This window comes from Gobio gobio (genome assembly GCF_949357685.1).
Source record: "Gobio gobio genome assembly, chromosome: 3".
Taxonomy (NCBI): Eukaryota; Metazoa; Chordata; class Actinopteri; order Cypriniformes; family Gobionidae; genus Gobio; species Gobio gobio.
This window is the reverse complement of record NC_137099.1, coordinates 14,507,880-14,532,601: the sequence shown is the minus strand read 5'-3', so window position 1 is coordinate 14,532,601 and position 24,722 is coordinate 14,507,880. Positions and strand designations below refer to the sequence as shown.

The following is a 24,722-nucleotide window of genomic DNA, read 5'->3' as shown; positions in this document are numbered from 1 at the left end:
GCCTGCTGAAAGACTCAGCCTGAATGAAAGTCAGTGAGTGTGTCTCACCGTGTGATGAGGTGGCCTGCTGTAAGGCCTGCTCGATTTGCCCTCTGCGCTTGGACTCATATTCCAGCGCCTCCTGTAACCTCCTCTTTGCCTTCTTCTCCTTCTTCAGACGTCTCTGAATGGTGGCTGGATGAGAAAAGAGAAGAGAAAAGTTCCATGTGTAAACATCGAATGGGACTGGTTGATCTCTGTTTTTTCAAAGTTCCAATATATCTACTTTACCTCGACTGCGTAACTCAGAGGTGAGCTGTCTCTCTAGACTCTCTCTCATCTCTCTCTCTCTGTACAGCTCCATCTTGAGCTCTCGCCTCTCCTGCTGAAGCTGTTTCTCCTGCAGACGGGCGTTCTCCAAAGCCACCTTTAGCAGACCCTGAAACACACGTCCAAATGTTATTGATGTTGAACACTGTATGGTATGTGTGTCTCTCCGTGTATGTATTCCTTCATGGCCGTACCTGGACATTAGTGAGCAGCGTCTCCACGGAGGAGAGGCCGTCTGTGAAAAGGAGGGAAGCAGGGAAGCCCGAGGGGAACGTCTGAGCTGGGACCTTCTCAAATATTGTTGGCTTCACTGTATTCTGCTCAACTGCAAAATAAAAAACAAAGAAATTAATTAATCTGATCAACTGACTGATAAAGGAATAGTTTAGTCATTTATTTAAATACTGTCATCATTTACTCAGCCTCAGAAAGGTTAACTACAACTAAAACCATAAAATATATATATTTCCATTACTTGAAATAAAATAAACGGTAAATAAAATGAATAAATACAAAGGAAAATAAAATCTTAAACTTATTTTATTTCAGCTAGTTGCCAAAGAAAAATTTCTCATTTTAATTTAGTCAAATTGGTGTACTAAAATAATAAAAATGTATAAAAACTATATAGACATATTTCAAATAATAATAATAAAAACTGACTGAAAAAACTGAAAAGGTTTGGTCAGTAAGATTTTTAAAATGTTTTTAATAGAAGTCTCTTATGCTCAGCAAGGCTGCATTTATTTAATTAAAAATACAGTAAAAACTGCAATATTCTGAAATATTATATAACCGTTTTCTCTTTGAATATATTTTTAAAATGTCATTTATTTCTGTGATGGCAAAGCCGAATTTTCAGCAACATTACTCCAGTCTTCAGTGTCACATGTTCCTAGTGTATGTTTGACGGTTTATGCTTTTTATATATTTTCTAGTACAGGATGATATGTAGTATAAGGCATGAGCATATTATTTTAATTATTTTGAGATTACTTGTGTATAGAACCTAGAATATCCCATTACAACCAACAATATGCCATTACATCACCCAACTAAACGCAATATAAAAGCTCTGTAATAATTGAACTATAATGAGAGCAGAGGAGGTCAGAGGCTTTTATGTAATGTTATGTTATATGAAATTGTGTTATTTTGAATGAAATTTTGCTTATGTTGAGAAAATGCACCCCTGTCGTTGGAAAGTCTGTTCATATGCAGAGCCGAGTCTGTCTCCCTTTGTTCATCATGAACGTCATATGCTGCAGAGAGAGAAAGAGATACAAAAAGACAGTAGATAAATGAAACAAGAAGTTTCAGAGTAGCACAGACTATTACAAACACATATTGCTTTGTGCTGTTATTGTGTCAATGCACCAGAATCATTGCAAGGCTGGTTGATTAGTTTACAGTAACAGCTTTTTTCCCCTCAATGTAAATCATATAATGTTGTTTACTATGGACGCTATACGCAAGATATTATGAAACAACAGTAATATCACACTTCAAGATGAAGATGCTAACATAACTGGGTCTCCATAAATCCACTGACATTCAGAAACTACATCTGGGGGAAAAATTTTATATACTGTATACATACTATGCTATGCTAGGGTGTTGTTGATGGTTGCCAGCTCAAGGCATTGATATGCATTTGCTAAGGTGTCCTGAGTGGTTTATCATATTGCCATGCAGTTGCTACAGTATATGGAGTGATTTTTTTAGTAAGCTTCTATACAGTTCTGATTGTTTTTTAGCATGTTGCTATGTGCTTACTAAGTGGTCTGTAGGCCAGTGATAGGCTTATGTTTAATTATATTGAAATAAAACAAACATTTTGCCATGATGGTTTCTAATTGCCTATGTAATGTCTATTTAATGGTTTACTCATATGGCACAACAACGTCTTTGATAGTTACACTATTATTAAAATGTTTGGGGGTCAGTAATATTTTTTAATATTTTTGAGTCTCTTATGCTCATCAAGGCTCCCATTTATTTGATCAAAAATACAGTAAAAACAGTAGTATTGTGAAATAATATTACAATTTAAAATAACCATTTTCTATTTTAATATATTTTAAATTGTAATGTATTCCTGTGACTGGATATTCAGCACATTACTCCAGTATTCAGTGTCACATGATCCTTCAGAAATCATTCTAATATGTAAATTTGGTGCTCAGGAAACATTTTTTATAATTTTTCAAGATCCTTTGATGAATAGAAAGTTCAAAAGAACAGCATTTATTTGAAATATAAGACTTTTGTTACATGTATAAATGTATTTACTCTCACTTGATCAATTTAATGCATACTTGCTGAATAAAAGCATGCATTTCTTTATTCACCCCAAACTTTTGAACGGTAGTGTTTGTGCATTTGAGGGATTTACTCAGCAGATATTGATGTATAGTTAGTTTGATTAATTACAATAAATTAAATTCATTACTCAGCATATGATTCATTCGTTTGACAGCCCTTGAATTTGTAAACTCACCTGTTTTTTGAGGAGAGTGTGTGTAAGGATGTGTGGGGCTGCTGGGAACTGAACTGCTTTGTTGAGGTGAGGGCTCAGTTTTCTGAGGAACAATCCTCTCAATAGATGGTGTCAAAGAGGGACTCTCTTCAAAACACTCTTGCTGAAATAATAATAATAAAAAAAGTTCAGTCCTGTAACACCCATATAAACTCTCCCCACATGACAACACATCCTCATCGGCCCAGTTTGTCTGAAATTCAACAGAGAGTCAGATTGGCTTGAGGTTCATATCATCATACATGATTTGCGATAAAAATTTAACTTTTTTCCAGATACAGCTTTGTGGTGAAGCAACTTTAATAGTCAAGCTGTTTTTTTACAACACGACACAAGTCCTGAAAGCAGCTTGGACACCTTTAGACCAAATGGACCAGCAAATTGCTTTAAGTGACTCAAAATAAATAAACTCAAGCGAGAAAAGTGTGAACAATCCCTGATGACCTTGCAGCAAAAGAGCTCTTGGAGTATTTGAGTGTGTGTTTTAGTGTCTAGTGTGTACAGCATGTCCTACCTTGATGGCAGATGTCGGCCTGGAGACGGGGCTGTGCACCTGTGCACTGGCAACCATGTTGGCAATTGTATTAAGGTGGTTCATCTGGTTCATAGCCATGGCAACAGAGGCGGGAGGAAGTCCAACAGGAAGCAGGGGATGGGGCATCATCATGAAGGGCAGGTCCAGTCCTATGCGAAGAAGAAAGAATCAGGAAATAACTACTTCAATTTAAGTCCGTTTATCACACAAATCTGTTGAATGCCTACAGATTAGACTTGGAGTTTAGTCATTTGGACAACTTTTATGATGCTTTTTAGGGCTGCATGATATATCGTTTAGCATCGATAACGCAATTATAGCCAAATCGCAGGATGTGCGATGTCAAGTTTCCGGATTGTAGTTGGTCTGTACAGACCAGGCACCAAGGTTGTGATTCTCGGATTAACTGCAAAGTTTAACCATCATAGAGCGAAAGTTTATTATTTGCATATGTTGTCAGTCCTGTCAGTTTAAACATTCAAGCCAGATGACACGAAAGAGAACTCAATTCGAAGCAGTGAACTCAATTCTCTTTCTGATCTATTTGTGCCTGTCTCAGCAAGTATCCGTCGTTTATGGCTTACGTAAACATATATATATATATTTTTTTAAATGCGTATAGTTATATTGGATATGTGCATTCGGTCTTAAAGGAACACTCCACTTTTTTTGAAAATAGGCTCATTTTCCAACTCCCCTAGAGTTAAACTTAGAGTTTGAACGTTTTCGAATACATTCAGTTGATCTCCGGGTCTGGCGGTAGCACTTTTAGCACAGCTTAGCATAGATCATTGAATCTAATTAGACCGTTAGTACCTCGCTCAAAAATGACCAAAGAGTTTCTATATTTTTCCTATTTAAAACTTGACTCTTCTGTAGTTACATCGTGTACTAAGACCGACGGAAAATGAAAAGTTGTGATTTTCTAGGCCGATATGGCTAAGAACTATACTCTCATTCCTGTGTAATAATCAAGGAACTTTGCTGCCGTACCAATGGTGCAGCGCCGTAATGAAATTACGGAGCGCCTGAAAATAGGCTAACTTCTGTCAACATAACCGATGTGACAACCTGCTTGCACAGAGAGCGTGCCGGGGACTATTTTCAAGCTCTGTGTAGATTATTGCGCCTGTTGGCACCCATGTTATAGCAGCAAAGTTCCTTGATTATTACGCAGGATAATAAGTCAAGTTTTAAATAAGAAAATATCGAAACTCTTTGGTCATTTTTGAGCAAGATGCTAACGGTCCAATCAGATTCAATGTTCTATGCTAAGCTACCGCCAGACCCAGAGATCGGCTGAATGGATTCGAAAACTGTAAAACTCAACTGTTTAACTCTAGGGGAGTTGGAAAATGAGTGTTCCTTTAAAGTGGACCTATTATGCAACTTTTTACAAGATGTAATATAAGTCTCAGGTGTCCCCAGAATGTGTCTGTAAAGTTTCAGCTTAAAATACGCCACAGATCATTTATTACACCATGCTGTAAATGCCCATTTTTGAGTGGAAGGAAAAACATGCTGTTTTCGTGCATGTTTCTTTAAATGCAAATGAGCTGCTGCTCCCCGCCCTGCTTTCCAGAAGAGGCCGGGGCCTTTACAGCTCGTGTCTCCGATACTCTGCCAAAAACTAACAAAACATCTGTTTGGTTTTGATTATCATCTCTATCATGGTCACGCTCACATGACATTGCAGTTCTTCATCATCATGAAAGTTTATTATCAGCATGCGTTTTAAAGCCATATCAGTCTAATCTTCTGATATATGGTTTTCAGAGCACACACATCTGAAACACACACACAGAGAGCTGGATGTTAGACGGCGTGTCCCGTGAGTTCTCCTTCGCACTTAAAACTGTCAAATACACACAAGGTTATGTCAAAAACACACAAAGTTCACATAAACACAGTCAGTTATGTCTTGAAAGTAAACAGCAAGTAAAGATACAGAGAGGAAAATAAGTATTTTAACACCCTGCTATTTTGCAAGTTCTCCCACTTAGAAATCATGGAGGGGTCTGAAATTGTCACCGTAGGTGCATGTCCACTGTGAGTGACATAATCTAAAAAAAAAATCACAATGTATGATTTTTTAACTATTTATTTGTATGATACAGCTGCAAATAAGTATTTGAACACCTGTCTATCAGCTAGAATTCTGACCCTCAAAGACCTGTTAGTCTGCCTTTAAAATGTCCACCTCCACTCCATTTATTATCCTAAATTAGATGCACCTGTTTGAGGTCGTTAGCTGCATAAAGACACCTGTCCACCCCATACAATCCGTAAGAATCCAACAACTAACATGGCCAAGACCAAAGAGCTGTCCAAAGACACTAGAGACAAAATTGTACACATCCACAAGGCTGGAAAGGGCTACGGGGAAATTGCCAAGCAGCTTGGTGAAAAAAGGTCCACTGTTGGAGCAATCATTAGAAAATGGAAGAAGCTAAACATGACTGTCAATCTCCCTCGGACTGGGGCTCCATGCAAGATCTCACCTCGTGGGGTCTCAATGATCCTAAGAAAGGTGAGAAATCAGCCCAGAACTACACAGGAGGAGCTGGTCAATGACCTGAAAAGAGCTGGGACCACCGTTTCCAAGGTTACTGTTGGTAATACACTTAGACGTCATGGTTTGAAATCATGGCACGGAAGGTTTCCCTGTTTAAACCAGCACATGTCCAGGCCCGTCTTAAGTTTGCCAATGACCATTTGGATGATCCAGAGGAGTCATGGGAGAAAGTCATGTGGTCAGATGAGACCAAAATAGAACTTTTTGGTCATAATTCCACTAAACTTGTTTGGAGGAAGAAGAATAATGAGTACCATCCCAAGAACACCATCCCTACTGTGAAGCATGGGGGTGGTAGCATCATGCTTTGGGGGTGTTTTTCTGCACATGGGACAGGGTGACTGCACTGTATTAAGGAGAGGATGATCGGGGCCATGTATTGCGAGATTTTGGGGAACAACCTCCTTCCCTCAGTTAGAGCATTGAAGATGGGTCGAGGCTGGGTCTTCCAACATGACAATGACCCGAAGCACATAGCCAGGATAACCAAGAAGTGGCTCTGTAAGAAGCATATCAAGGTTCTGGCGTGGCCTAGCCAGTCTCCAGACCTAAACCCAATAGAGAATCTTTGGAGGGAGCTCAAACTCCGTGTTTCTCAGCGACAGGCCAGAAACCTGACTGATCTAGGGAAGATCTGTGTGGAGGAGTTGGCCTAAATCCCTCCAGCAGTGTGTGCAAACCTGGTGAAAAACTACAGGAAACGTTTGACCTCTGTAATTGCAAACAAAGGCTACTGTACCAAATATTAACATTGATTTTCTCAGGTGTTCAAATACTTATTTGCAGCTGTATCATACAAATAAATAGTTAAAAAAAATCATACATTGTGATTTCTGGATTTTTTTTTTTTAGATTATGTCTCTCACAGTGGACATGCACCTACGATAACAATTTCAGACCCTTCCATGATTTCTAAGTGGGAGAACTTGCAAAATAGCAGGGTGTTCAAATACTTATTTTTCTCACTGTATATATTATATCTGTGTAATAAAGTGAAAGCAGCATAATATACAGTACCTACTGCTATATATGCTGTTAATATGAATCAAACAACAAAATAAAAACAGAAAATCACTCACTGCTCTTGATTAAATAACTTAGTAGCTTTAATAAGAATACATTTCTAACTTGAATGCTGCTGTTAAATGCTCTGGCGAGGAGATAAACATGGCTCACAGCTCACTGTGGGCGGGTCTATGCTAATAGGGTTAGAGGAGAGTTTGTCAGCAGAATAGAGTTCGTCAGCAGTCGTGGGCAGGGCCTAAGCATACGTGACATCTCAAAAGCTAGAATCTGCACATGGCTTGTTCTGAGTCCCCATAAAATCTGTGTATGATTTATAGGGATTTAAAAAAAAAGAGTGGATGGATTTTTACCATTATAAGATGGTTGTGTACACACACTGCCTACACATTCATGTTCAAACTCCATGTAAAAGTGAATTTTGCATAAAATTGACAGCAGCCTAATACTCCTGCTGCAGTCTGTGTCATTAATGTTAAGCCGGTTGCACACTGTACAATTTATAATAGTCCTTTATGACTGTTGCTTGTCGGACTGTACGAACATGATCCTCACTGTAAGCCATGTCACACTGTGAGATCTCAGTTGTCATTAATGTCAGACTGTACGGCAGCCAAGGCGCATTAAAAACAGACGCACGCAAGACGACTCATCCAGAGTTTTACATAATCAATCCGTGACACGTTCAGTGACTGTGAGCTGCATTTACATGAGGAATAGAAATGGTGGATAGCAAACAAAAAGTCTCTAGTGTTAATTTTGATCATGGCTTCTCTTGAAAAGAAAATAAAGGGGGGGAAAAAAACAAGTGTGTGTCTGTGTGGAGTAAGTGGTGGTTTGTTGTTGTCTCACTAATTACGTCCTAAGGTTCGGCACTCCTATTGGCTTTTGATTTGACGGTTGTCGTAGGACAAGCCACACCGCAGGATTGTGCATCAAATCTTCTGACACTGCCAGAATTTTGCTGGAGGTAAAATTTGAATCGCAATGGTCATTATTTGGCTGTCGCCGAACATGTCAAACTAGCGATCAAAGACTTCAGATTTTGGCCCAGGATGAGAGGAATCTTTTAGAATTCTCTAAATTTGTCTCAGACGGCCAAATCGTGGCCAAAGTCATACAGTGTGAACCCAGCTTTAATCAAACAACAAAATATAAAGAGAAAATCCCTTTTGTAGCTGGAACAAGGATTAATTATATTTAATTTATACAGTTAAGACTATGCAGTGTTATTTTACATTTGATTATTCAATTTAGACTTTGACCTGAAAAACATAAAGCAATGTTTATTTCATTTGCATCTTTGTTCTATTGTATATAGCTATGCTTGAAATTTGTTTATTATTTTCTATGTAGATTCACTTCCCAACAAAATCATCCCAATCATTCTAGAATGATTTATTCTTTCCAAAAGAGCTATTCAAGTCATATGGTGAATTTGGCTTCATATCACAATATAGATAATCGCAGAAAAACAATATAAAGCAATGTCAGTTTTTCCCAATATCGTGTAGCCCTAATGCTTTTGCATCATTTTGAAGGGGTAGTCGTGGCCTAATGTTTGAGAGTCAGACTGGTAAACCTGAAGGTTGCGGGTTTGATTCTCAATACCAGCAGGAAGTGACTGAGTTGCCCTTGAGCAAGGCACCTAACCCCCAATCTCCCTGGGTGCCACAGCGAAATGGCTGCCTACTGCTCCGGGTGTGTGTCCACGGTTTGCATTGTGTGTGTGTTCACTACTCACTGCTCCTAATATGTGTGAATTTGTCCTCTCCAAGTTAGTGCAGAGTATGGGTTACCACATTTGGCCTTCACATGTAATTTTAAGCTTGAAAGGTCCGGTCCCCATTAATTGAAAATAGAAAGTCATGCAGGTTTGGAACGACATGAGGCTGAGAGAAATACTGACAGAATTTTTGTTTTGGGTAGAATGATCCCTTTAAACACATCAGGGTGTGCAAGTGAATGGTTAATACTCACTGTTGGCCAGTAGATGGGTGTGTTGGAGAGAGTTGAGCTGAGAGTTGTTCAAGCTGTGCTGTGTTTTCTCTGAAGCAGGTGATGAATGTTTCTCTCTCTCCCAGGACAAAGCACTGCATCCTGTTTAATTATAAAAGAGTATGAAATAGTGAAAAGAAATAGTCCAATCCACAATAAATATAAATGGGTCATGACATGCATATTTCTGTGTCGAAGTGCATTACAGTGTGTCTTTTTAAAATAATTTGATAAATTCATGAGATAAATCACTTTATTCTATAAAACCTATTTAGTTTGAATACATTTTAGTACATTTAAATAATACATATTCTTTTATGTTTTGTTATCTTAAACCCCCAAAAATGTCAGGTGGCGCAATTGTCAGAACAAATGAACAGACTAGGAAAACTATTTAAAATGGTGTCTTAATAATAAATAATTAACAACTAAATACTATGGCATCATTTTAGGTTTGAAACATTTCATATAAACACATTTATATAAATATCAGTTGTTTTAAAGCTGTTGAGATAATTGAAAAACTTTTGTCCAGCAATGTGTTTATTCTCAAATGTCAGGGTGGCACAACTGCAAACATGACTCTTTTATTATGAATTGAGGTAATAACAGTAAACATGATAATGCATCATCCACAAGACTCCAACTGATTCTTGTGGAAGAGTGAAAAGGTTTGTAGATCTCGCTCACATACTGGTTAAAACCTGCTAATTTCAAGTATGGGTAGGTTGGGACACTTTCCATGTCAGGTGGTACAACTACAGTAGCCTGGTCTTACCAGACTCTCGTACATTTCATTTGTACAGAGAGGCTGGCCACTCTCCATTGACAAGCGTTTACTTCCTTGTAGGCGGGTACTCTGTTGAAGTTTAAAACTATTGGATCTGCCAAGAGCCAGTCTGGATCTGCCATAACCAATCGCTAACGTTTGGTCGTGACGTATGTCATGCGCCGTTCGCCTCGGTTTCTCACATGGAAGTCCGTAAAAATAAATGTGCAGAGTGTGCCACCTCAGTGATAAAACCTAAAACTCCTGCATTCAGATTGTGATTTATTCACGGAGGAGGGGAGAGTTTTGTGATCGGGAACGCGCTGCTCACGTGGTCCGTCACATGATTGAATGCTGTAAATAAAATGTCATAAGAATAAATGCTGCCGTAAATAACGGCCCAATTCAAATGTTTACGTGCTTTTCTTCCTTTTATTTTTTGAGCGGTGATGAAATATATTGCTCTTGTAAATACTTGCCAGCATTTAAAGAAATACAAGTCTAGAAATGCATCCAAATTACAGCGAAGCGCAACCGCACGGTGCTCTGCAGGGGTCAAAAAGGATATAAATAGTGAATTTTGAAGTGATATATTCTTGAAAACTCAGAGATGTGGATTCGGACAGCAATTAAATTACCACACGACCTTGGTGTTTGTCTAAAACAGTAGGTACGCGGGTGGTGGGAGACGGACGGCAATAAAATCACTGACTAGCCCCTGTAAATGATGACAATACCTTCCGACCCCACGAGAAACAATTACCGTCCGAATAGGGCTTCAGCCAACTCCTTCACCACTAACGGAGTGAGCTGGAAAATCAAACTTTTCCTGAACCCCGTGGGGAGGAGGGCCACAACATCATGGCCACCAACAAAACTCAGCAAAGATTGTTCTTGCTCTGGCTTTAACTTCTGGATATTCGGCAGCGGTGCCACAACGGATGAATGGCTTCGCTCACATTTTTCTCCGCCGCCATTACTACAACCCAAACTGGCGCACGACATCAACTCAATTCTAGTCAGAATATGAGTCTGATACTGCTCCATTGGGCTGTGATTATGGGGCGTGTTTCAACCGAAACAGGAATGCCTCTGCACTCAATTGGATAGACCAACAACCAATCAGAGCAACGGTGCGACGCATAGTTGTCAACAGAACTCAACTGCACGCACGCTGGAAGAAGAAGAAGATGATGATGGAGAGTAAACTATCTTTGCCGGTGTTGTAAACGGAGTACTTAACAACATGATCAGGGATGTAGTGGAGGCTAAACGCACGTAAACGCCGTTTACGCACCTCTCAAAATTCGGAAATAGCGTTTACCCACCTCCAAAGTGCGTTTATCCACCTCTAAATTGAGTTTATCCACCTCTAAATAGCCTACAGTTCCTAAGCCATTTTAAATTAAGCTTATGTCGTTTTAGTTTCATATTGTTCATTTTCATTGGTTGTTTGTTGTACAATTAGACGAAGTCTTTCATATTGCGCTGCAACTGTCAGTGTGAGTAGTGGGAAGTTCGGATCATTTTACTGACTCTGATCTTTGAGTCTCGTTCAGCAAAATGAACGAATCTTTTCTCTTTCCGTCTATGGGACGGACATGAAGAACAAAAGACTCGGATCTCACCTGTCGATTCAGAATCAGAATTTAATTTTTTTACGGTCTATGATCAGAACCCATATGTTGCGTAATGCGCACACGCGGTCAACACAAAATTAACGAATCACTCTCTGAGACAACTCGGTAGTCCCGAGTCATATTAAAGATTCGTTCAAAATGAACAAATCATTCATGAACGACACGCAACCAAGATTCAAACATAGATATCCGGCAATTTTTTTAGCGCCGTCAAGACAGCAGCCCTCCTCCTAATGCCAGCAAACGGGCTCGGCTACAAGCCCAAAGTGAGTGAGCTCGGGAAAACAGTACTAAACTTTATGTTTTTGGGGTTAATTTGGTTCACGGTTAGATTCATGCCACTGACTCAACAAGTCACCTCTTCCTTTTCCCATTAGCCAATGTAGGCCTACAAGTAAAATTCAGGATACATTATTAACAGATAAATAACTGGATGTAATTATATGCATTCTCTGGAACTGAAAGTTTCACTGAAAGTTTGTGACAACAAGCTCCCTTTGCTAGTCAGCTAGCTAGTTATTGTTATCGCTACAGCCGTTAGCGGGTACAGTAAACGTTTCTATGGTAATAACAGCGAGTTGGACCAATCAGAGGCGTCGCTGTTAAGCTAGGGCTGTGGGTAGTGTAGTTTTTCTTACAGACCTCTAGCTACAGAAGCAGAAACTTTCGTTTCACAACTCGTGGTCAGTCTACCTCAGATGTTTTAGACATTATGGCTGATAATCTAAATCCTTATGGAGAAAAATCAATGGGAGTTTTACTTCCTGTTTGCGTCTGTAGATTTCTCATAAATTCATCAAAAGTTTACATTCTAAATGCAATCGCAAGCGATCGCTGTCTGCACCCTGTCATCATCAACACAAAGCTCTCGCTCTTCTTCACCAAATTCATCCTTCTGTCGTTAATCTGCACCTGCCTCATTAGCAATGGGCAAAAACTGTAATCGACAACTACTTTGATAATCGATTTGTCGGCTTGAGTATTTTTTTAAGACAAAAGTAAAATTCTTTGATTCCAGCTTGTTTAATGTGAATATGTTCTAGTGTGTTCTCTCATATGTGACAGTAAACTGAGTTGTGGACAAAACGAGTCATCCTGGGCTTTTGGGAAACACTGATCCACATTTTTTCGGACATATTATAGACCAAACAACTAATCGATTACTTGAGAAAATATTCAACAGATTAATCGACTATGAAAATAATCCCAAATCTAATTATTATGTACAAGTGCATTGCATTGGAACCCCTGGATATAAGCCTCCCCTCTCTATATCTCTTAAATATTTTTGTTCTCTCTGAGAACAATAGCTATCATCAGGATACGTTATACACCGGTAGGCAGTGGCCCACCTTACCGTGACCACGATGCGGTCACCCAGAATTTATAGTTTACCCACCTCTTTTTTTACCACTACACCTCTGAACATGATCATAATTTTTGAGAGAAATAGTAAAGGTGAATGCATATATACGAACAAGTTCTCCGTTTAGGATTAGAACAAATTCAACCCAATCGCTCTTTAGTGACGTGCATGATTACGTTACTGTTGATCATCTGTCCATCATCGTATAAAGTCCGCCCGACAATTAGATTGGTCTTGTTCGAGCATAGTTGCTCCACAACGGATCAAGTCCAGACCGAACTTCCCAACCTCAAATGTTGTGGGCGGGGCTAAGTTCGGCTGGCATCCAGGCTACATATATATGCCAAGCAGATACCATAATTCAGTAATTGTTATTTTTTTGTCACAGTGGCATTAGACCATATACTGTCATTGTAGAAATAGCATATTCATTTATATAGCCTAATCACACAAATAACTGCAAAATAGTGACTAATATTACTGGAGTTGTGAAAAGTACTATTCATTGGTTTGGATTAACTTTAAGTGCACATTTAACCACATTTACACACAAATATGTTCAGACTAATAAACTTAGTTAAACTTAAAAAGTTTAAGTTAAAAAAAAGTATCCCCAAAAACGTGGCCAGAATACTATACTATGTGCATATTATGTTATTTTAGTGAATAAAGAAATTATAAATAGTAGGTTGCCCAGCGACCAGCAGTAACAATGAACTGAAATAATCTATCATCAGCATTCATGTCAGTGCCATTGAGAGCAGATGGTGTTTAGGTGGCAGATTGTGGCAAAGGAATCAATGATAACGCAGGATGAAGTCGGTCCCCTTAAGACTTTCACATACTCCAGCCAATAAGGTCTTCACAAGACCACACAAAAATAACCTGATTAAAAACAATAAGCTCCCTCATTACGCCACAACACAATGCTGCAGTTACATTACAACATCACGACAGCTTCGCAACCTGGGCCCTTCACAATGACATAAATACCGTACAATAGAGCGGCCATCTGTGCGCCGATCTGCACGTCCGTGGAAATCAAGACTAGTGTCAACACACGCTCACATATCTTGTAGGACTGGAGTTCTAACGCAAGTGAGAGGGTGCAAATTCACAGTAATCAGACAGATGAAGATGGATGAGGGGAGGGAAAGCAGGAGCAATCAGACAACAAGAGCTGCAGCTGTGCTGCGAAACACTAAAACAAACACAAACATGCACACGTACACGTGTGCATATGGTATATTCTCTTGTGTCAAGTACTCAAATAGAAACAGCTTTCAGCTTTGGGTGGATGTCTAGAACAGCTTTGGTTTGGATTACTGACATTTTGAAAGGAGCTGGTGTAAGAGATATGATGGCAGATGACTATCTATGAACGGTCAAAATGAAATAAAACTTTTCTTAACCCTTAAATGCATGAATGATTCGCCAATCATTATTACATATTCGTGTCTTTAGTGATGCGGATCTAAATCTAACATGGATGGATTTCTGCCTGTCGCGGGAGTAACTTTATTATATTAGAGTAACAATTACAGAAGAATAAAATAAAGCATATTTTGTTAGCTTTTGGAGCTTGGAAGGGTTCAGTTTGAGCAGATGTTTTATATACCATCATCACTGTCCTTGTCAGAGCTCATTTCCCAGTACATTCAGCATTTGGCTCATATTCGCCATCTCAAACATATTCTCAAAACTACAATTTTCAACATCTTCAAAATCAATATTTTGATCTCTGACAGCTTCTTCACCAGATCCACCATTAAGTGACGTGGCTTTAATATTTGATTGTGTTCAGTACTTGCTCTGCAGTAAATCGCTGAGCCATTTCAAGTTTTGCTGATGATACTTCCTATTCTTTTGTTTTCTGCCTGTGGCAACTATGAGTGAAACATCACTCAATCATTGTGTATCAGACATTGCCACCTTGTGGAATAAAGGTACTTGTTCAGTCATTAAAGATTCAATTATTGTTGTACAGAAAAAAATATACGTACACACCTCGGTCGTTAATGACCCTATACAAGTTTTACAAAAAAATGAATGGAAAAACAGGCATTCTTTTATCATTTAATTATTTTTTCATTCAATATATTTTATTTAATATTGTTTATAATGTATTGATTGAGGAATACTAAGAAGTTTGGGCCCCACTTTATATTAGGTGGCCTTAACTACTATGTACTTACATCAAAAAATAAGTACAATGTACTTACTGTGTTCAAATTGTATTGCAAAACACTTTTGCTGATATTGAGGTGGGATACGGGTAGAGTTAGGGACAGGTGTGGTGGTATGGGTCAATTTAAGGGTAGGGTTAGGTGTAAGGGAAGTGTCAACTGTGTAATTACAAATGTAACTACAGAAATTAATTACAGACGTAATTACATGCAGGTATTTTTTTAAATGTAAGTACAATGTAAAAACATGTATGTACACAATAAGTGCATTGTATCAAATGATTAATTCAAATGTTAGTACATAGTAGTTAAGGCCACCTAATATAAAGTGGGTCTGAAGTTTGAAACTTCAAAAAATGAATAAGGAGGAGAGTAGTGAATGACATCGTGGGTCACTAAAGACCCGAGGAATGCATTTAAGGGTTAATAAAAGACAATGTAAACTTTTTAATAAACATTCCTGGACATATTGTGAGTGATTCATAAGTGCATGTTATTCAAGATAGATTTCAGACAGATCATTTTCACCTGGTGGATGATGAAACGGGCCAAAAATCCAACCTCTGCCATGTTTAGAACCTACCAAGCGCACATCTACTATTAAAGTTTTTACTGCAAAATAGGATATTAAAGATTATTAGAGAAACATGCAAAACTCAAAAACCGTAACTACATATACAATCTGCTGCCGCTTCCAGCGTAAGTAAAACACAAACAACTTTTACTCCTTTTCACACCTATTATGATTACAATGGCAAATTATGAATTAATAAAAACTTATTTTCATACGGTTCTTTGCACCTCAAAACACTTTTACCATAGTGTGAATGACTTGTAAATGAATACATTTTGAAGTTTGCATCACATAACCAGCTCCATGTACACTATATCGGCAAAAGTTTTGGGATGCCTGCCTTTACATGCACATGAACTTTAATGGCATCCCATTCTTAATCCGTAGGGTTTAATATGGAGTTGGCCCACCCTTTGCAGCTATAACAGCTTCAACTCTTCTGGGAAGGCTTTCCACAAGGTTTAGGAGTGTGTTTTTAGGGAATTTTTGACCATTCTTCTAGAAGCACATTTGTGTGGTCAGGCACTGATATTGGACGAGAAGGCCTGGCTCACAGTCTCCGCTCTAATTCACCCCAAAGGTTCTATCGGGTTGAGGTCAGGACTCTGTGCAGGCCAGTCAAGTTTCTCCACACCAAAACTCGCTCATCCATGTCTTTATGGACCTTGTGCACTGGTGCGCAGTCATGCTGGAATAGGAATGGGCCCTCCCCAAACTGTTCCCACAAGGTTGGGAGCTTGAAATTGTCCAAAATGTCTTGCCACTCTGTGATTTTACATAGCCTACTACTTCTTGGCTGAGTTGCTGCTGTTCCCAATTGCTTCCACTTTGTTATAATACCACTAACAGTTGACCGTAGAATATTTAGTAGTGAGGAAATTTCACAAGTGAACTTATTGCAACCTATCATGGAACCACACTTGATTTCACTGAGCTCCTGAGAGCGACCCATTCTTTCACAAATGTTTGTAGAAGCAGTCTGCATGCCTAGGTGCTTGATTTTATACATCTGTGGCCATGGAAGTGATTGGAACACCTGAATTCAATGATTTGGAGGGGTGCCCCAATACTTTTGGCAATATATGGCTTTTCTGACAGTAAACTTGCTCGGTAGCTCACCTGGTACTGCATTGCACTTATGATGTGGAACGCTCAAGTACGAATCCCGTGAAACAGTCAAAATAAAAGAGCAAAAAGACATTTTTTTTTAAATCTCACATTAACATTTGTTAACACTATCTAATATGTTTATGGTAGGGTTTAGTGAAGGTTTTACGTTATTTTATACCCTTTTAGCAACCCTCTCCAGACTTTTTTTATTTAGAGTTGCACTGAATGTACATTTAGCACCAATCACTAGTCATTCAGCTTTAAAAATGTCGCAAAACATGCAAGAAGCAACGTGATATCACTGTGCAGAAATATCGCCACAGGCACGTTCTACCACTGAATGAGGGAAAAATGAGCCTCAATGACAAAGTCAAAACAAGGTCAAACTTTCTCATAAAAATGGCAATTTCTCACTTTTGAGTATTTTTGGCCAGTAATTAATTAAACCAATTAGTATCCTAGTAATTAATAAACACCAGATTGTTTGATCAAGTGAGACATGCTTTAAAAGTCAACTAGAACAGATTTGTGTGTTTCTACATGTTTGCTCTCACCAAAACACGCACACACAAACATTGCATGCACAAAAAACTACTGATTTAAACAGTATCTTAAAAATGAGGGCAACTTCAAACAGACAAGATGAGAGCGAGAGGAAGGGGGTGGACGGGTGAAGATCCAAAAATGCTGACCATATGCTCTCAGGGAAAGATGGGCAAACAGATAATGTGTGCGTTACACCAGACACGACTTCCCTGCTAAGCGCGCGCGGACGTGAAAACAAGCACACATGTGCTAACATACACCCGTATGTGCGCACAACGCACACCTGTTTCTGTTAACGCAGGCAATCACCCGTATGACAGGTTTCGGCCATCTTGTTAAATAATGCATGGAATTTTTCTTTCAGCTTGTCAACGCAGGGGAAAAAAAGCATCTCTCACTGTCTCTCTCTTCTCTTCTGATGTCATCCTTGATGCTGATTTTCCTTGACTGCATTCCATCTTTCTGATGAAGGCCTTTTTTTCTTCTCTCCTAAATTCTGCTTGTCCACAGCTGTTCTCACCAGGAACGCTGTGCTCTCTTCCTCCTAAACACTTGTGAGAGTGGCCTTTGAAGTTCACATTATCTGTGTTAGTTTTAGCCACAGTTAGTATATGGCTGCTGTGTTTGAAGACTTTGCTTAATGTAAACACAAAAAAATGCAATATTCTTCTAATATACACACACTACCATCCAAACATTGGTGTAAGTAAAAGAGGTTTTTTTTAATTGTTTTTTAAGAAATTGGTACTTTTTTCCAAGCAAGAATGCATTAAATTGTTCAAAAATGGCAGTAACGTGTCAAGATTTGATAAAAAAAGATTTATATTTCAAATAAATGCTGTTCTTTTTAATTTTTTATTCAAAGAATCCAGAAGATATATCTACATAAATCTACATATGTATATTCTACATACATGTGGTATTATGTACCACACTTGTTTTGAACTTTGATAATAATGGAAAAAAATTTATCCAGGTTTCCACAAAAATATTATGCAGTGTAACTGTTTTTGACATTGATAATAATAAATGTTTCCTGAGCAGCAAATCATCATATTAGAATGATTTCTGAAGGATCATGTGACACTGAAGACTGGAGTAATGATGCTGAACATTCAGCTTTGACATCATATATATTAATAAATAAAATGTTATAATATAGTCAAATAGATTTTTTTTTAAATAGTAATAATATTTCATAATAAATAATATTTATTACCGTTTTGATTGTATGTTTCATTAAATAAATGTAGCCCTAGTAGTGAGCATAAAACACTTCCCAACCCCAAACTCAAACAGTAGTGTCATTTTTTTTATTCATTATAATTTTTTATAAAAAAAATTTAAATTATAATTAAGATGTGTTTTCAAACATTAGCCCTACCTTTTTGTTAGTGAAGCTGAAATGAAAATAAAAAGCTTCCAACTGAATAAACTTTTGGAAATTACACTTTTCATACATTTTTCAATAACAATACATTTAAAATAAATGCTTTTAAAAAAAATGAATGGCATGTGAATGTAAAATATTTTGCCATTTTGAGACTATTTTACTTTTTTTTCACTGACTTCAAAATGCATCACCAGTTTTCGAATATTTTTACTTCTTATGCATTCTGCATGTCTCATTTTCTACCATAATATCGTATTACACCCCATCAGACGGGTGAGAAATATAGATATAAATATTCATTATATTTGTTTTATTCAAAAACAAATATAATTAAATATAAATACATCTGTATTATTAGATCTAGTTTAAATAAATATAAAAATCATAAAACTACAAATGATGTATCTACTTCATGCATATAAACACACACACACACAAATATTGTGCATATATAACACAGCATACACACAAACACCTCTGCACCAAATGTCTTGTTTCATCTCTAAGGCTGGTGTACGATTAACTATTTTCCTGTCCGTTGTTGGTCTTCTCTAAATGCACAGTCAGGCAGCAGTCATTAATGTCACCATTAGTCTCCGTAAACCAAGCACAGCCCTGCAACATGGGCCCCTTGAGCGAGCTCTGTGATGAGGCTCATCTCACCCAAAAGGCCCAGGTTACTATTGCAAGGCCATCTGTCTGGCACATCTACAGATTGCACTTTAAACAAGCTGCCTTTTAACACAACACATTAAACAAATAGTGAAAGCACAAGCCCTACCTGTATCTGCATTAGAGTTGAGCTCATCTGAATCGAATTCTAAGCCATTGTGGGCCTTGTGTAGATTCATCATCATCTTCATCTTCTGTATCTTCAAAGCTTCAGCCATTGTTGTTAGACCTGCAATGCAATAATATCACAAATAACTGAGTACATACACAAAACACTCCATAATATCTCACTTTTTCTCCCACACAGCAATGAGTTAATCAAATGGAGACGCTTCTGCTTCATGTGAGAGTAAACTCACGTGTCTCATCAGTTTCAGCAGAGATCTCAAAAATATCTCAAGAATCTTTCCAATCAAATGCCATAAATTCCGAGATGGAATCAAACATTTCTCATCAAAATTAAATATTTTTCCAAGACTACATAATCTAAGCTTTTCTATCCAAATATATTTTATACTGTATATCTACAGTGGCGTGCAGTGGTGCACACTTTTTTTAATAAATCAAATGTAAATTCATGTCCCAGTTACCCAGTCCCGCTGCTGGTAGTCTTGGTGCCCTAGGCGTAATTACTTTATGATGCCCGCGGTGTTATCACATTTTCCTGGTTAAATAAACATTACATCAAAGAAAAACAAATGCAATTCTATTTTGTATTCATTCATTATTTTTGAGATCTCTGCTGAAATTATACTATGTAATTAATGTTCTTTATACATAATTAATGTACAAATCTCATCAAGTTTAAGCATTTTTACATTTATGTAAAAAAAAAAAAAAAAACTAATTGCAGTAACAATTTAACTAAGACTGAGTGATATTGAAGAAAAATGCGATATGCAATACCTTGTTAAATAATGCAATATTCGATATGCGATACGATATTGTTTAAGTGTGTAAAATCTATTTAAATTATATTTAAACATATATATTTAAAAACTGAGAATGATACCATTTATGTGTTTTACATTCTTTCTGGGAAAAATATATGTCATATATATGTGTGTGTGTGTTTATGTATGTATGTGTATGTACATGTATGTGTATGTGTGCATGTATGTATATGTATATGTATGTATATGTATATGTGTATGTGTATGTGTGTATGTGTATGTGTATATGTATGTATGTATGTATGTATGTATGTATGTATGTATGTATGTATGTATGTATGTATGTATGTATGTATGTATGTATGTATGTATGTATGTATGTATGTATGTATGTATGTATGTATGTATGTATGTATGTATGTATGTATGTATGTATGTATGTATGTATATATATATATATATATATATATATGCACATATTGTTATATTCTGTTGTGATTTTATGTTCTTATGTACAGCGCTTTGAGAAGTTGCCTTTAAAGGCGCTATATAAAATAAAGTTATTATTATTATAAAAGAAAGCATCGCTACAACTTCTGAAAGTGACCAGCAGTGTTACACTGATACATAATAAAGCTACAAAGGTTGTTCAGCCAAGAGCATGGAGTGATTTTCTCTTTTTCTTTTGTTGTTTGACAGACAGCGGCAGGTTTACTGTATTAGCAGGCTGTCACTTTAAGACCTAATGCACGGATCCTATTGACACCCATTCAGTTTCTTTCCCCAACTGATATCTTTCACTTAAAGCATAACCGACTTTGTTTTCATGAATACTCGTCAAGACAACCATTTTGACATAACCGTGTGTGTATTTGACAGTTTGAGTGTGTAACAAGACACAAAACAGAACTGACGGGATCACACGCTTTCAGAGAGGCGGCTTGTGCACACGTTTCGGTGTGTGTGTCAGACAGCAGACAGCGCGAGACTGCAAGGAGTTGTTTTTTGCAAGTTATTGCGTTTAATAACTCTTTTTAATGTCAAGCAAGTCACATAAGTAACAGTCATGTGCCCAGTCTATTCTCTGCTATATGTGTCGACCTAAAACGTACACTTTTCACATTGTTGAAGTAGCCTATTAAAATCATTCAGATATTGCGTGCCGTTGCGATATGCATATCGCGATATGTACATTTACGATAATTCGATATATTGTGCAGCTCTAAATTTAACCAAGATGGATTTCTCACAAAAAAGTTTGATTTTGGCATGACTAGGCGGTGATATCTAAGTGGCCAAGTTATTTACTCACTTTTTAATTAGTCGTCCCATTAACACCATCATTTTGTTCATTCAGACCAATTCACGAAAACAAGAGGTGAGATTTATTGCACAAACCAATCATATCCAAGCATTACCAATCATAGCGCAATGGAAGCATTGCCTCCTCTCACATAACTTTTCCCCATTCATTCTCAAATCACCCCCCTCTAAACCCACCACACGCTTTAGGGGTTCTGTTAAAAGTCAATGGGCTCAGGGGAGGCAAGAGAGACACGGACTCCCGCAGTAACTTCAACTGCAGGTGAGGACACTGTTGGACACTGTTACTTTAGACAAACGAGTGATTTACACACTTTTAAATGTCACATTTCAAAATATTTTAATTGTTTTATTATTGTAATATGGGTCAATTTCTCATCCAATTTTTTGTCAAGGAAACGCGCCTGATACACTTCTGGTCAAAAGTTTGAGATAATTAAGATTCTTAGGCCCGGTTTCACAGACAGGGCTTAGATTAAATCAGGATTAGGCCTTAGTTTAATTAGGACATTTAAGTAGCTTTTATAAACATGCTTTGGAAAAAGCATAACTGGTGTGCATCTTCAGACAAAATAATGGCACGGACATATTTTACGATTTGTTAGTGCAACTTGCTTTCAGTTAAAACAGCTCAAATATGCATTTTAGTCTAGCTTAAGCCTTGTCTGTTTTTGAAAGAAGTAGTTTATGATCACCAAAGCTGCATTTATTTGATCAAAAATGCAGTAATAATGTGAAATATTATTACAATTTAGAATAACTGCTTTCTATGTTAATATATATTCAACTGTAATTTATTCCTGTGAATTTTCAGCAGCCATTACTCCAGTCATCAGTGTCTGATACACTGATATACTACCATTCAAAAGTTTGGGGTAAGTACATTTTTTTTCAAAGAAACTAATACTTTTATTCAACAAGGGCACATTAAAGTGACCAAAAGTGACAGAAAAGTGACCGTACTGATAAAAACCATTAATAATATTTGAGCGTCAATAATAATTGAGCACCAAATCAGCATTAAAACAATTTCTGAAGGATCATGTGACACTGAAGACTGGAGTCATTTTCTTTGCCATCACAGGAATAAATTACATTTTATAATTTATTGGAAAACAGTTATTTTACATTGTACTAATATTCCGGAATATTGCAATATTTTTGAGCAAATAAATGCAGGCTTGGTGACCCTAAAAGACTTCTTTAAAAAGATGATTAAAAATCTGTTTGACTGGTAATGTACAGTCTTATGTAAGACAACAATTATCTAATTTCTTATTATTTTTATTGAGAACTCAAATGAGAAAAAAATAGGCTTCTCTTTTTGGTTTTGAATACCTTAATATACTGGTTTGAGGCTGCTAAGAGATGTGCTATTTATGAAGCGCATTAGACTAAAAATTACAGCAATAAATTCCTTAGTTGACAGCGAATGGATGTTGTCATCAGCAGAGTTTTAGTCAGAGCAACTGGAAGGTCGCAGTGCGATAAGAGACCTGAAATAGCTCTCTGTTAGCTGGACAGAGAGCATATCATGGAAGTCGTCCAAGAAATAGCCATCTGCCAATCAATCACTCGAAACTCCTCCTACTACAAGCACAATTAGCCAGCCTGAGAGATCTGGCCTTGGTTACCCTGGATACCATAAAAAAGGTTAAAAAAAGAAAAGAAAAAAGTATTGATTAGTGACAGACGGTCAATGCTCTGGACCAGTGATTGATGTTAAAATTGCTCTCTCTCTTATTATAGTTCAGATTTTTCAATACACGACCCTGCAACTCTAAAGATGTCCATTGTGCAAGTGATGATGGTGTGTGTCCCTGTATATTTTTGCATATGTGTTTAGGTGAGCGTGTGTATTGCATCTGACAAGGTCACAATTCTGACAAAGGAAAAGAAAAGTGCAGGTGATGCTGACTGCTGAGGAGGAGAAAAACAATGGACCATTAACATGCACACACATAGACACAAGTACAGACTGGCATATTCCCTTAGGAGAGCATTGACTGCTTGGCTAATCATGACTTCAACATCTCTATGTAAACGCTGACTGTCTGAATCTAGTATACAGCTGTTGCATGAGCTTCACTGTGGGCTCATGGGAAAATAATCTTCAGAGACTTAAGTTGAGTTACGTAAGCTCTGTGACAAGAAGGAAACCGCTCGTTCGTGTGAAGTGAGACTATGCTGAGGGGGGAATTCTATTCTAAAGTTCACAGCCACACACCATGAGAATTGTTAATATTATACTACTTTTTTTTTTGGGGGGGGGGGGGGGGGGGGGTGTTGAAATATTCCAGATAGTGAGAGAATGATTAGCCATAAACACACATGTATATACAGACACACTTTCATACATTTAATAAAAAGTTCAAAAGAGGGTTTTTTTTTTTAAGAAATGAATACGTTATTCAGCAAGGATCCAATGATAAAATGTTTATGTTTAAATAAATGTAATAAATTATGTATGTAATCCTGAAAGATGTATTACAGTTTACACAAAAATACTAAGCAGCAAAAACTTTTTTAACATTGATAACAGTGAGAAATGTTCCTTGAGCATCAAATCAGCCTATTAGAATGATTTCTGAAGGATCATGTGACACTGAGGACTGGAGGAATGATGCTGAAAATTCAGCTTTGCCATCACAGGAATAAATTACATTTTAAAATATATCTACAAAAAAAAAAAAAAAAGTCATTTTGATTTTTAATAATATTTCACAAAACGACTGTTTTTACTGTATTTGTGATCAAATAAATGCAGCCTTGGTGAGCATAAGAGTGTATGTATGAGAGTTTTATTCTTTTAGATGCCTTGGAAGATGTTGCGTGCATTTAGAACCTATTATATCGAAATTAAATACTCTCCTCTCCCACCACCCCCTGCAGTCTGTCATTTCCCTATGTCATAAACAAACCCAAAAATCCCAAAACGTGCCAATAAGGCCATTTTGCAGTTGGAGATTAGAGAATATGAAAATAAAACATTTAAATGAATGTTAAAGTCAAGTTTTACTTACAGAGAGTGAGAGTATAGAACAATTCATGTGGATAGCTTAGTGTAAAGTGAAACCGATATTTCAATATGAAACATTTAAAAAATGTTCATATACAGCTATGGAAAAAATTAAGATACCAATTAACATTGATTTCTCAATGTTAAGTGGTCTCTTAATTTTTTTCAGAGCATGAGAATGTACTTACAGTGTACTTACATTAGAAAGTACTTGGTAATATAAGGTAACTACATGGGTTAAGGTTAGGTTTA

The 24,722-nt window shown here is 37.3% G+C and overlaps 1 protein-coding gene across 1 annotated transcript in view; it reads right to left on the bottom strand.

Annotated features, from left to right (window-relative positions):
• The window catches only part of dachb (dachshund b), a 57,841-nt gene that overhangs the window by 4,427 nt on the left and 28,692 nt on the right, over window positions 1-24,722 (bottom strand). Inside the window, exons 3-10 of the mRNA XM_079813511.1 lie at window positions 19,345-19,464; window positions 8,962-9,081; window positions 3,363-3,532; window positions 2,810-2,951; window positions 1,500-1,571; window positions 504-634; window positions 271-418; window positions 49-174 (exon numbers count right to left, since the gene is read on the bottom strand). Coding sequence (XP_079669637.1) covers window positions 49-174; window positions 271-418; window positions 504-634; window positions 1,500-1,571; window positions 2,810-2,951; window positions 3,363-3,532; window positions 8,962-9,081; window positions 19,345-19,464 — 1,029 coding nt within the window. The remainder of the gene's footprint in view (window positions 1-48; window positions 175-270; window positions 419-503; window positions 635-1,499; window positions 1,572-2,809; window positions 2,952-3,362; window positions 3,533-8,961; window positions 9,082-19,344; window positions 19,465-24,722) is intronic.